This window comes from Eutrigla gurnardus (assembly GCF_963514095.1).
Source record: "Eutrigla gurnardus genome assembly, chromosome: 9".
Lineage (NCBI taxonomy): Eukaryota > Metazoa > Chordata > Actinopteri > Perciformes > Triglidae > Eutrigla > Eutrigla gurnardus.
The window spans coordinates 27,895,886-27,909,492 of NC_139923.1; the positions used below are offsets into that span (position 1 = coordinate 27,895,886).

At 46.4% G+C, this 13,607-nt stretch overlaps 1 protein-coding gene across 1 annotated transcript in view; it reads left to right on the forward strand.

Annotated features, from left to right (window-relative positions):
- Window positions 1-13,607, forward strand: part of hydin (HYDIN axonemal central pair apparatus protein) — a 54,110-nt gene that overhangs the window by 28,802 nt on the left and 11,701 nt on the right. The window contains exons 24-60 of the mRNA XM_084016870.1: window positions 1-53; window positions 614-744; window positions 2,323-2,450; window positions 2,792-2,928; window positions 3,632-3,759; window positions 3,837-3,950; window positions 4,116-4,196; window positions 4,336-4,458; window positions 4,540-4,779; window positions 4,931-5,060; window positions 5,138-5,266; window positions 5,351-5,521; window positions 5,613-5,777; window positions 6,037-6,146; window positions 6,196-6,411; window positions 6,682-6,756; window positions 6,926-7,109; window positions 7,191-7,332; window positions 7,546-7,702; window positions 7,849-7,971; window positions 8,057-8,219; window positions 8,307-8,413; window positions 8,746-8,910; window positions 9,350-9,529; window positions 9,641-9,847; window positions 10,060-10,214; window positions 10,301-10,483; window positions 10,754-10,873; window positions 10,951-11,110; window positions 11,189-11,361; window positions 11,457-11,655; window positions 11,744-11,837; window positions 11,921-12,014; window positions 12,094-12,262; window positions 12,421-12,503; window positions 12,613-12,762; window positions 13,306-13,354. The exon at window positions 1-53 is cut by the window's left edge and continues 122 nt beyond it. Of these exons, the coding sequence (XP_083872996.1) occupies window positions 1-53; window positions 614-744; window positions 2,323-2,450; window positions 2,792-2,928; window positions 3,632-3,759; window positions 3,837-3,950; window positions 4,116-4,196; window positions 4,336-4,458; window positions 4,540-4,779; window positions 4,931-5,060; window positions 5,138-5,266; window positions 5,351-5,521; window positions 5,613-5,777; window positions 6,037-6,146; window positions 6,196-6,411; window positions 6,682-6,756; window positions 6,926-7,109; window positions 7,191-7,332; window positions 7,546-7,702; window positions 7,849-7,971; window positions 8,057-8,219; window positions 8,307-8,413; window positions 8,746-8,910; window positions 9,350-9,529; window positions 9,641-9,847; window positions 10,060-10,214; window positions 10,301-10,483; window positions 10,754-10,873; window positions 10,951-11,110; window positions 11,189-11,361; window positions 11,457-11,655; window positions 11,744-11,837; window positions 11,921-12,014; window positions 12,094-12,262; window positions 12,421-12,503; window positions 12,613-12,762; window positions 13,306-13,354 (5,188 nt within the window). The remainder of the gene's footprint in view (window positions 54-613; window positions 745-2,322; window positions 2,451-2,791; window positions 2,929-3,631; window positions 3,760-3,836; window positions 3,951-4,115; window positions 4,197-4,335; window positions 4,459-4,539; window positions 4,780-4,930; window positions 5,061-5,137; window positions 5,267-5,350; window positions 5,522-5,612; window positions 5,778-6,036; window positions 6,147-6,195; window positions 6,412-6,681; window positions 6,757-6,925; window positions 7,110-7,190; window positions 7,333-7,545; window positions 7,703-7,848; window positions 7,972-8,056; window positions 8,220-8,306; window positions 8,414-8,745; window positions 8,911-9,349; window positions 9,530-9,640; window positions 9,848-10,059; window positions 10,215-10,300; window positions 10,484-10,753; window positions 10,874-10,950; window positions 11,111-11,188; window positions 11,362-11,456; window positions 11,656-11,743; window positions 11,838-11,920; window positions 12,015-12,093; window positions 12,263-12,420; window positions 12,504-12,612; window positions 12,763-13,305; window positions 13,355-13,607) is intronic.

Below are 13,607 nucleotides of genomic sequence, written 5' to 3' on the forward strand. Positions count from 1 at the left end.
GACTGGAGAGGGCGTGTTCCCGAGGATCAGCCTGAACCTGCCACGAAACCTGCGTACGTATCGACACCATCATATCCATATCAACACGCCAACAAGGATGGACATTTTTCATCCGATTTGTATTACTATGCTTATTCTTTTAATCAAAAACTACAATTACCAGATGTCATGACTTCATCTTATCCTATCAGATGAATCCTATTAGACAAGCGTGGGATGGATGTTCAGATGGGCGGTTCATTGTGATGGTTATTGTCAGCGTGGAGGCTTGAAACAATAGATTAACTGCTGTTTGTTCTGTACATTCATTCTATTTGCACAAATAAGGAAATATCCTCTGTGCATTGGAATGAAAACTCAGTAAACAGCATTGCTTATCATGCGATGTAGTAGTTTATTGATCCCCTTAGGGAACTTGCCAGAGAACAGAGCTCGCCCCCTAGAACAGAATTAAGAATGCTTGTTTTTGCTCTGCCTCTGTATTTACGAGTCTGTGTCGTCGACAGCCGGAGGCGTGGTGTTTTCGGCTTGTTTGTCCGTCTGTTTCCGTCTGTTTACGTCTGTTTACGTCTGTTTACGTGTGTGCTGCTGTGCTGCTGTGATTGCCTTGCAGCAGAGGAGAGTGACAGCGATGTGGTGCAGCAGGCCGGAGCAGCGCTGGAGGCAGACGGACTCAGAGAGGAGCTTGGGAGTGGGATTTCCACTGATGGAGGAGCAGCGACGGAGGTCAGCTGCTCTCTCAAAGTCAGCAAATAAGATAGAAATATGATATGCAATGAAGATCTTTCATATTGTCTCTCAACAATGTCTCTCAACATTTCATATTGTCTCTACAACCAGTTTAACCAACTCCACATCCAACATAAACACTCAATATATATGTAATATATATTTGGTGTACAGTACAAACTATGAATATATGGCGCTACCATCACTTCTCTGCTGTTAGGAACCAGGTATTCTCGAGGGCTTTCCCTGCTTCTTATCTGTGCATTGATTTTTCAGGGAGTAGACCCGAATGAATTACAATGGAAATAGTTATTTTTCTGCTTGTGTTGCCCCGACGCCATCCCTGCCGTATTCCACTGACTGAAATGAAAATGCAGACATTTTCATGGAAGATAACGACTACAATACTTGTGCATAAACTGACAAATGGTCAACATTACCAGCTTATCTGCGAAAAAGCTTCAGTGAGTTTCTATCTGCTGTTGTTAAATGTGCTGCAGCGTCTGTCCAGAACGGGCTCAGTTTATTTGTCATTTCTATAATAAACATTCATACATTCAGCAGATATAGAAGAAAAAACGCCATTCTCCACAAGTCAGAACATAAACAGACCACATGTAGAAACAAAAACACACATTATTGATTAATGAACATAACTAAAAACACATTTAAGAGGACAGTGCTGGTGAGTTTGTGTGTGGAGGACTCTTTCCATTTTTTAGTTAGATGGCGTTTTAATTTACTTCCTTGAAACCTAAGAAATCTGTCGTAACACATTAAGTCAGTCCAATCAAACAATTAAAGCACAAATCTGCCTCAAAGGGCTTCCCAATCCGACACCCTCTATCCTCAGACCCTCAAGGAAAAACCCTTCAACAGGGGAACAAAGCAAGAAGACCAACAGAGGAGGGATGCCGCTCCCAGGACGATCAGACGGGAAATAGATGCAACGACTACATTTAGACTAAAGTTACTTCAAAGCTTTCATGTGAAGCCTTTGAACATTTTCAATCCCGACAGTTGAAGATGTCTTCGTTATCATTTTGGATATATATCCAAAGCCGAGTGTGTGAAATACACTTGAGATCCCCTGAAAGCCTCAACAGCAATGCGTTATAAGATCTTAAAGCACTTTGTCCAGCAGTAGGCGCTTTGAAAACATTCACAAGTACAGTAAAAGATCCTCCACTGTAAGAGCCACAACAGGTCGGTGAAGACACCTAAATGGACAAACTGAATCCAGTGTTGATGAGAAGCTGGATTCAAACAGGACATAGTCATAGCCATTCATTCTTGTGTATCACATATGAAGCTACAATAGCACTTTACATAATGCAGTAGTTGATATAACGTATGGTGATGGAGTTATTGTCAGAAAGTTATAAGTGGGATATCTTCACGTTTGAGAAATCGCTGTTTGACTAGACAAACATCATTATAATGAGTGCATGCTTCTTTATTAGAGAAGGATTCTGAGGTTTGTTCTCCCCGTGGACACTCTGCTCTTTTATTTCTTGTGTAACTCTTCCATACTTCGGAGTGCTTGATGTGCCCTTTGTCCTCCCCCTCCTCTCTCCTGCCTGCTGCCTCTAGTCTGAAGAGCTGCTTCACATGGAGATGGAGAGAAGGCTGGTCAAACAGAATGCTCTCGCTGTGACCGGCAGCCTGCTGGAGCTCGGGAACTCGCTGGGCTCCTCCAGGAAGTGGCACAAACTTAGCCAGTATGTCCACACACACACACACACACACACACACACACACACACACTTTGGTGGAGCAGATGGTCCACTCACTGAACTGAAGCAGGAACTGTGTTGTGGAATTCAAAGCGTTTTGTATTTTATGACGGATGCCACGCTGAGCATTGGCCGGTTTCACTCACACCATACTGTGTTCCCCTGTTTATATTCCACACATGTAGCTGCAAATTATGACATGGAGAAAAGTTGGTGCCCAGGGAAAAATAAAAAAAATCAACATAATTGGTCAATAAATGTGCATAACTTTGTAAAACAACCATGCAAACTTGAAACAACGACTGAATCTCAATCAATCAAACCAGGCTGCTGCTCCCGGAGTATGTTCTGGATTTGGGCTACGTCATTCCAGGCAAAGTGCTGAGTCACACTGTGAATGTGACCAACTCGGGCTCGGTGGCCGTGTCCTTCCATGCCAACAGCAAACCTCTCGCTGGGACAGGTAAGGCAATACACTGCTCCTCTGTGTCTTATCCACCTGGTGAAAGTCACAACTAATATTTCCAACTTCCTCCGGGTTTCGGTGATGAGCATTGATGCACATAATTCAAGAAACCCACTAACCAGCACCTCAAAATCCTACCCCGTATTATTGGGCTTACCTGTGACTTCATGGAGATCCCACAGGTTGCCTGGCAACCCTGACGGTGGCGACAAGACACCAGGAAGTCACTGCGTCTGACTGGGAAACAGTCTGCTATTTAAATCCCCTTTTGTCACCTACACTCATATAAAAGCAGACAAAACAAACAGCAATTTTATTATGGAGTTCAATGAAAATTCTATTAATTACATTTTAAATAAATACATAAATATGCCTATGAATCAAGTCCATTTAAATTAATAAACAAAGTCATTTGAATAACTTCCCTTTAAAGATAAAAACCTGTTATTTAAATAAGTATATTGACTTATTAATGTATTTCATAATGCAGACTAGGCATGCAGCTTCATATTTAACAGACTGATATGACGAACCATCTCAAAGTGATACGATATTAGAGGAGAAGGCTCTGGATAATGGATGAAATGAAACTGATCGATTGTCTCTGTTTTCGATGGTCTGCTCCATATCCTACTTCGTCTTAATGTTCCGCATTGATTGACTTGATGATGATAAAGAGCCTTTTGTTGTTTATTCTAAGGATTCAGTGCAGAAGTTGAACGAGTGAAAAACCTTCCTCGTGGCGAGACGCACACGTTTACAGTTAAGTTTGACGGCCAGAGAGCCGACCTGAAGACGGGGGACACACGCGTTGTCATGCCGATACAGGTACGCATACACGTCATTATTTCTGATTTAGTGTGACATCTCCACAGAATGGACACCTGATGATTTGGGTTTGACAGGTGGCGGGAGGCCCGACGGTGCAGGTGCGTCTGAGTGCAGCGCTGACTGTGCCGGCCATCACTGTTTCCACGGAAACGCTGCAGTTTGACACCTTGCAGTGTGGCATGTGTCAGGTAATACAGTATGACAGTGTATGGAGCCCCGAGGGTGATTACAGTCACATCAAGGATTTCAGTTACTCATACTCTACCTATACGTTTAGATCTGAACTGACCATAAGCTGAGTCTGTTGTCCTCAAACTGACATGAGGTGGTGTTTTTTCTCGTTCCCCCCTCAGATGAAGACAGTGCAGCTGTTTAACCCCGAGCCCGTGCCCTGCTGCTGGAGCATCGCTGAGAAGGAGAAGCCTCTCAAGAAGGTACACTTGTCATTTTATGGACAATCTTCCAACTCATTTTGTGATTTGATCTCCAGGTAGAAAAACTACTTTTACATGACATCCACCATCTATCTAGCTTTAAGAATACCATGCGTTCGGTGTTCTTGGTCTCTGCCAGGGTAAGAAGGTCCCACAGAAGCAGCGAGCGCCTCCCTCCATCTTTAAGATGACTCCTAGCTCCGGCCTGCTGTCCCCTGCTGAACGAGTCAACGTCCAGATACAGTTCAGCCCAGCTGAGGAGGTAAACAGCTCAAATGACTGGCGACATTGGCGCGACACACGGCGTGCCATCGTGGCGTTGACCGACTGTACTTCTTTGCAGCATGCCTACAGCCGGCAGCTCGTGGTCCGTGTGTCTGAGAGCAGCCAGCAGCTGGTCATCACGGCCCAGGGGCAAGGGGAGGAGCCCCGGCTGGAGTTCTGCCCGGCGCTACTGGAGCTGGGGCCTTGTTTGCCTTCCACCATGGAGGTCGAAGCCGAGGTCACCGTCAGAAACCCGTGCTCCTTCCCCATCGAGTTCTACGGCCTGGAATCCGACACGCAGCACCTCGAGGAGGAAAAGGTGACGTTCTGTTGTGTGAATGTGAGAGGGTTGTTGGGTAGTGATACTGTGAGGACATACTATTACCATATCGTACCATACAAACTATTCATCCACTCTCTTGTCCTGTCCCGCCCTCCTCTCTTCTTCACCCTTCCTTCCTCCCATGTAGATCCTGCGTCTGATGCCGGGTTATGACGAGGACAACATGCTGCTGCTCCCTCCCAGAGCAGCCGGGGAAAGTCTTCCCACAGAGCTGCTCGACTACTTCACGGAGTACGGCTGCCGGCTGGAAGACGATGGTGAAACACTCATTCACCTGCTCATGTCTGCGTATGCTGCGTGCATACCTGTTTTAACGTGGTCTACCTGTGTGCAGCGACGCTGAAGGGTGGAACAGAAGTCGTGTTGGGTGACTCACATGAGGAAGGAGAGAGGTCAAGCCAGAACCCACCACACAGCAACGTGGCAGAAATGCCCTCTCCACCTGGGAAAGCAGCTGGACTAAGTGTGTGAACCGTTTTCGGAGCTTGTAAGTTGACGTGAGATGGTTGTGAGGTATCGTGTGCTCCAGTGATGCTTGTTCTTCCAGTGGTTTGGGAGATGAACAGAGCAGGAAGCAGCGGTGGTCTGGAGCAGCTGGAGATGACTCCCGTCTCCAAAGCAATCGCCCGCCACATGTGTGTGGATCTGTCGCCTGAAGGTCTGGCTGCACGCCGCCGCAGAGGGATCGCTATCATTGTATATGGAGCTCCACTGACAGGTGAACCAAAGACTTCATTCACGGTACATTCATATTTCAATCAAGTATAGAAGGACTACATCTACACTGAGGAACCTGTCTATATTTGCAGGTTTGGGCAGCACAGCGGCGGCGCTGGCCCGGCACTACACGGCGGCGTGCCTGAGTGTGGATGCCGTGGTCACAGAGGTGCTCACCAGTGGCTCTTCACCCGTCAGCCTGACTGCACGACGCCTCTATGACCGCGCTGCAGCCGAGTACGCCGACAAGGAGGCTGGTAAGGAGGAACACACTGAGCATGCAGGAGCCGAGAAGTGACTTGTGATGGACGTGTTTTTCTATTCAGTTTACAAGGCATTTAATCACCAAGCGCTTCACAGCCACGGCTCCGTCTTCAACAGTGAAACACTGTGATTATTGCACTAAGCAGCCTTGTGCTTGTAATCAGGCATTATGCAAATCCAGGCCAATCTTCTACAGTCAGGCCGGACTGCAGAAGAGTGTTCAATTAGATAAATATATACATCTGCTTCCAGCTGAGACCACAGAACCAGGACCTGCAGCCTCACATCCAGCCTCACATCCAGCCTCACATCCAGCCTCACATCCAGCCTCACATCCAGCCTCACATCCAGCCTCACATCCAGCTTCACATCCAGCCTCACATCCAGCCTCACATCCAGCTTCACATCCAGCTTCACATCCAGCCTCACATCCAGCCTCACATCCAGCTTCACATCCAGCTTCACATCCAGCTTCACATCCAGCCTCACATCCAGCCTCACATCCAGCTTCACATCCAGCTTCACATCCAGCTTCACATCCAGCTTCACATCCAGCTTCACATCCAGCCTCACATCCAGCCTCACATCCAGCTTCACATCCAGCTTCACATCCAGCACGAGATGGGTGTGAAAGCTGCAGCAGGAATGACTCCACGGCCCCCCAGGAGACTGAAAACCCACTCACTGCCCTTTGCCTGGTACGCTTTCTCAAATCCTCCAGTCATTTGCTGTGTTTTAGTGTCATGTGATGATGTTTAACTATTATGTAATCCAGGTTTGAGAACTTGAAAAAAAATGTTCCCTTGTCATCTTTATCATTCTCTCTTTTAACAAGGGGTATAAAACCATTGTATTTTAATATAATAAACCAATTAATTTGCTGTGATGTCACTTTAGGGAGGAGCTTTGACCACATTCAGCAGTCTCTTGCCTGAACAGCTACTGGTGGACATACTGGCAGAAAGATTTCAGGTTAGTTACACTGGTTTTCGTGTATTTTAGTAGTATAATATATTTTGTGTCACATTAGAAAATGGTTTCAAAACACACAGTTAACTGGGCCTACTTTACTCTGTACTTATATATCAGACATGTATTCTGTTTAATGTCTGTTCTCTCCGTCATGTCGTCATGGTAACAGCGAAGCGATTGTCACCGTGGCATCGTGATTGACGGCCTGGAGTCGGCGTGCACTCAGTCGGCCGCCAGCACCCTGCAAGCTGTCCTCAAGGCCCTCAACAACCGCAAACACATCTACGTGGTCAACCTCTCCGACTCCTACGCTGCCCTGAAGGCCCGGGAGGCAGCGCAGAGAGACACCGAGGGTAAAGAACCCACCGGCTCACACGGGGGTTATCACCTCTGATCATCTTCAGTTAGGTTCAGGGAACTGTCTTGTCCTTCAGAGGCTCTGCAGAAGGAGAAGGCTGACCGGGAGGAGCTGTGGCTGCAGGAGCTGGATGAGGAGCAGTATGAAGCTCTGCCGGAGGAGGACAAGGAGCGCATCTGGCAGCAACATCGGGAGAAGCACAGACAGCAGAAGCTCAGGTACTGACTCGTATCATATACTCATATCAGCCTTTTAACTGCTCAAACAGGATGATGAATGCAGGAGGAACAATGTGGTTGAACCACAATGGAGAGAATGTGTGTTTCTGTTCATAAACTTCATAGGAAAACATAATTAACTATGTGTTTGTTGTATGCGTCTGCATACCTGGATAAAACGCTCATGTTTTTCACATCGTGTGTGTTACTAAGGGAGATTGAGTGTGCATTGAAAGAGCAGGAAGAGAAGAGACACCAGGAGGAGATGAAAAGGTTGAGAGAAGAAGATCTGAGGAAGAAGAGCAAAAAGGGTGTAAAAAGGGATTCCAAAGAAGGATTGATGAAGAAGAGCGTGGCGGAGGGAACGCTGGTCTGTATCTCCACGTCAACACTCCTCTATGAACACAATATATGCATATGTGTGACTCTTAAACTCACTTTAAACAATCTCAACTTGCATCCCAGACTTGGGAACACCTATATCTGACCTGAAGTATGTTTGTGATTGGATTTCAGACGACAGAACACGCAGAGACGAAGAAGCAAAGTGAAGAGAAAGAGTTAAAGAGAAGTAAAAAGGAGGGAGAGAGTGACAATAAAGAAGGATCCAGAAAGAAGAGCCTGTCTGGTGGAAAGGAGGTCTGTACACGCCCCACATCCAGGACTTCCTCTCTGATCCGTGATTAAACACCAAAAACACGATTTCACTCGATTCGTTCTCCAGTCAACAGTTCCTCTGGATGTTTGTTCCACGTCTTTGAGTGACAACTCTAAAGAGACAGAAGTGGAAGCCAAAGAGAAACATCATTCAAATGAAGGCGCCACACAGGAACCGTCACATTATTTAACCTCCAGCCTAACAGCTGATGTCCCTGCAGACCCCAGAGGTATACTAATACCATCCTGATTCTAAAAGCCACATTTACAAGATAAACATGAAATATGATTGTGTTTATGTGTCTTTGCTTGAACAGTGCATCAAAGCAAAGAGGCGGATCATCGTTCACGTAAGAAGAGTGGAGAAGCCAAAGGATCACAAACAGAGTCTCCTCAACCTGCAGACAAGCCGGAGGGAGAACCTGTGAGTTGATTCTGCAGCAACAATCCATCACGTTGACAAACGAGGAGCCGGCAGCAACACGACGGACCCGTTTCATTACAGATGCTTTCTGTTCCTAGATTCTTTATGAGGACGATCATAACCCTAATGAGCCGCGTGTGCAAAGAGATTACAACTTGAACAACCATGAACACATAATCATTCATACATTTGAACAACCTTTAATTGATATCATAAAATATGAATTACTTTAATTCTCCAACAGCACAACTATGTAAACTGTTGCTCTTCCAGCTGTTAAGTAAAGTGAACTGTAGTCCTCCTCTATGCTGACGATCTCCCGCTCTCTCCAGCCCGTCGTGGATGAGCTGCAGACCCGGTTCAGGGCTTACGAGCAGAGCCGGGAACAAGTGGAGCACATCCTGCAGCACTGGGACCGAGTCCGGGGCTTGTTGCTGGTCCCGGTCCCCAAAGAGGAGGCCCCAGCAGGGTCAGAGGTCGCCACCGTAGAGAAACAGGTGGGTTTCTCTATAATTAAGTGCCAGTGCTGCCTCCCCAAACCAGCCTGTCCAGACATCTTACATTCTCACTTAAAACACAACAGAAAGAATAAAGCAAAATATGAATAATACATTTGCTGTTTTGTCATTAAAGTAAACAAAAATCACATGTTTGTCCAGCAGAGTGTAGCATCGACCTGCCGATGCTACATGCTGTTTTGAGGTCCATGCCAAAAAAAAAAAAAAAAAATCAACTTTCCAATCACATCATGAGAGTTTAAATTCTAGTTAAACTAAACTAAATGCATCCAGTCCTAATAAACTACCCAGTGGTATTGTAGCATGTTTGTACACCCAGAGTGATATTTAAAGGTGTAAGACGGAGATACATATACTTTCTTACACCAAACTCTAGACACATAAAGATGGATTTACCACATCCTCTCTCTGTGCCCAGACCCCGGTCGGCAGGAGGAACAGGAGAGCCAACATGAAGATGGCGTCTCCGGCAGCCGTTGAAGCAGACAAGACGACTCCACACCAACTTATCCCACATATTGTCCTGAACGTAACAGGAGGAGACCATCCGACTTCCCCGGAGCTGCTCAAAGGCAGCACCCTCCCTCCACCGGTCCACGTATGGTTGATTCCTGTTATCAGTATCATTTACTGTGTTCCCAAAATGTGTCCTATTTGTTGTTTTTCATCAGTTTATCACCTGTTTCCTTCTCTCCTCTGGTCCCGTCAGGTGTTGGATGATTTGGGGTTGGGACCCAGCGGACCACCCGTCCCTCCTCCCACCACTTTCTCTATGGTTCCTTTCCCCCAAAACAGGGAGCTACCTGACAGCCGACCCACCTGCAGCTGTTTCACCTTCCTGGTTCCCTCGGGGCCGGAGGAGCAGGGCGAGGAGAAGGACGATTCAGGGGAGGAGGTGCCAACATCAGCTGTGAAGGTAATGGTAACCACACATGAATATGCAGTTAAATGTGACCGACGTGGAAGTGAAAACCAGGATTTACAGGTAACACGGTCTTAATTTGAAGGATAAGTAGTGCTACGGATTGCCTCTCATTTCTAATCAATCACAGTTTTTATGATATTCAAAAATATTCAAGCATGTCACCGTTTAAGGCTGAGAGTGGTATTAATGTGTGCACAATGAAGGGAGAGGCACTTGGTCATGCCAAGAAACAGAAGAGCAGGAGGCAAACTGAAGCCAAGACCAAAGCCAAGGACTTGCAGCAGCGTTGCTCATCTGGGCTGGAGTCCACCGAACAAGACCAGCACCAAGCAAACCTGGAGCTGAAACGCAGCCAGAGGCAAGGGGGGGACAACACACACCCACTTATTGTTTGCTTTGTTGATGCTGTGTTTACTGAGTGTGTATGTGTGTGTGTGTGTGCAGCCTGACTACGTTCCGCTGGGTCGTACCAGCCAACGGGGAGGTGGTTCTGAAGATCTGGTTCTACTCAGACTCCCCAGGGAGGTTTGAACAGACGTACAGCTTCGAGCTTCTGGCGACTCGGAGACGGTACCAGCTGGTCTGCAGAGGAACCTGCACCTACCCCTCCATCAGCAAAGACTACACGTCAGTCAGCTCTGTCTTATTGCACTCATAGATATGGTAAAGGGAGGGGAAGGGATGGGAAGAGGGGTTAATACAGATACACAACAATTCAACTTTAATATTTCACCCAATATAAAGCAGTGATATCAGCGTCAACTGTTACCTTTGTGGTTTTGTTTTTAAGTACGTCTTGAGGGTGAGTTCATGTGCATTTTTCATAACTCCAATGCCACGTGAAGGCAGCATGAGTTGGACTTAAAGTCACCTTATAAACTGTATGCTTTCCCCCAGGACTCTTTTTGCCCTCAGTAAGAAAGTACCCCAGCTGGATGAAGGGCTCCAGAGGGCTTACGTTATCAAACCTGGATACTTTGAGTTTGGGCCGTTAATCTGTGGCAAGACCAGAGACAGGTGAGGGTCAGAGCTTAGTGTGTCCCCATAAGCTTTGCACCTTTATAATGACATGTGAATCACATGTGTTTGTGTAGATACAAGGAAAACCGCTTCCCAGAGAATTCAGAGAGACTAGTGATTCATAACACTTCAGGCCTGGAGGCCGAGGTCCAGTTCTGTTTCCAGCATGACGGCCAGGCCGCCACGTATCTGCTGGAGCCCCCGACCATGACCCTCAAACCGGACCAGAAACAGGTAGAGTTCAGATCTATGCAGATAGAGGAATAACTGAAATAAACACTATTTTCATGTAAATACTCTCCGTCCTGCCAGGAGTTGACCGTCTGGGCCTTCCCAACAAAACCGGGGCAGATAACGGACAGCGTCGTGTGCCACATCAAGGACAATCCGGAGCTGGTCGTCGTCAACCTCTCCTGCTGGGGCGTCCGGCCCGAGCTGCAGCTGGAGAGCAAGCATTTGCACTTTAACAGGACTTTGCTGCAAAGGTACCAAAGCAAGGAACACTAGAGTGAACACCCTCCAAAGAGAGAAAACAATCCCAATTTATTTGTTTTAAATACATCCATTATGTCGTCCCTAGACGGGTCAGCCGTAGCGTGATGCTGCATAATAAGACCACGCTGCCGGTCTCCTGGAGACTGCAGGGCGTGGAGGAGCTGGGTGATGAGTTCAGTGTCACACAGGAGCAAGGCATCATCTCACCCAACTCCTCTTTCCCCCTGAGCATGGACTTCAGCTCGGCGAGGCCGCTCCACATCAGCAGGATCGTACGTCTGGAGGTAAAACAGTAGAGCGTGTCCAACCGGGTATCTCAGGCATCTGTGTGTGTGTTTGTACAGCAGTATGTGCTGTGTGTGTTTGCTTCAGGTCTCCGATGTGGAGATGATTCTGGGCATCGTGCACACAGAGAACATTCAGGTCACAGCTGAAGCCCACGAAGTGTCTGTGGCCATCTCACCAGGTACAAACACTTCACGTTTATTCATTTCCATTCATGTCATTCAGACTAATTATTAGAATGATATCCTCATGTTTCAATGGCAGACGGCTGTCTGGACTTTGGAACCATCAAAGTCTTTGACGAGGCCAAAGTGTCTGTGAGGGTGAAAAACCTGGGGAACCACGACGTCGCCTACAAGTGAGTTTAACTGCTGCCTTTTCACTTCACAATGAAAGTAGTTTGAGTTGTTCCACCTGCGTTCTTCTCTTCCCACCAGGTTCAGGTTGCATTCGACCAAGCCGACTCTGGCAGACCTAGACTCCATGTTCACGGTGTCCCCCCAGAGCGGCACTCTGATGCCCTCAAAGAAGCCCACAGCGGTGCAAATCCTCTGCAAACCCAATAGAGAAGTCTTAATTAAAGAGCAGGCTGTCCTGACTTGCCAGGTCAGAACCATGGAACGCCCTTAATGATTTTCAACTCTATATTTGAATCATGTGTAGGGAGTTTTGAATCCATGTTTATGGTACAATAACATTTCACGTACTTCAAAAGACTTTCATGAGAAAGAAAGAGTTGACACTTTCCATTTCCTCTTCTGCAGTTGAGTGACCTCGACGTCGGGGACGGAGGCAAAGCCATAAAAATGCTCCCGATCCAGGTTTCAGTCAAGGCGGTCTTCTCCAGGTGAAGGCTTGATCCATTCTGTGTTAGATCTAATAGACAGTGTAACATCAATCCCCGCATAGATTGTGGGACTTCACTGTTGCATGATCATCTTTCTTCTGTCCTCCAGGTACAAGATCACACCTGAGTGCGACCTCAACTTCGGCCCGCTGGCCTACGGCTCCACGACGAGCCAGAGCTTCACTATCGAGAACATCGGAGACTTTGAGACCAGCTTCATCATCAGCTTCGGGGACCCTTCGTCACCGCAGATACCCGGGTAGGAGTCTTTTTTTAATTGTATTTTCTTAAACTGCTTAAAATGACTCATCAAGTTTTACAGAAATAAAAATGTATAAGGTCATGCTGAAGCATGCCAAATCCCTGCAGCTGTTTTATTGCATTGACAGGAGGGATCGCTCTGTTTTTATAAGGATGATTTATGTGATGTGAAAGGAAAACAAATTAAAAAAACGAAAAACAATTCAGACTAAAATTGCCAATTTATATCACTTCCGTAGATGTAATTCCACTTTAGTTGAGAGCCAGTTCAGCACCGTAACACCCGCCGGGGTGTTACGGTGCTGGCTTTAAAGTAAACAACTTGCAGCATGTTATTGGAAAGAAAGGGGTAATTAAAAAACGATGGCGGTCACTGGGTTCAATATCATTTTAAAGATAAGAAAACAACTCTCTCATTACATTCAGTATTATGATTTAAGAAATCTTGTGCAGTCATGAGGAATGTATTTGATCGTAGCACTAAGAATATTTGAACAAGTTGAATTATTCTGATTAAAGCGAGGTTGTGTTTTGGTCTCAGACTTCCAGAGAGATCCAGTGGAGCCAAAGTGAGGAGAGACTCCTTCCAGGTGAGAGTCCTCCTCATGTTTGTCTTTCTCAGAGTGTAAAAGGCCCTTCCATTCCCTCAGACAGGTAGAAAAAGCATGACACGATTGAGAGCTCCGGATTCAATGACGTTTTGTATTTATTGATCAAATAACAGATCTTTGACTGAAACAACCTTCCACAGAAACATTGTAACATCTGTAAAGTGCTGGAACAAACCATTATAACTGTTCTTTTTTTATATGTGCCAAAAGTTTGTCCGAGAGCCCGGAAACA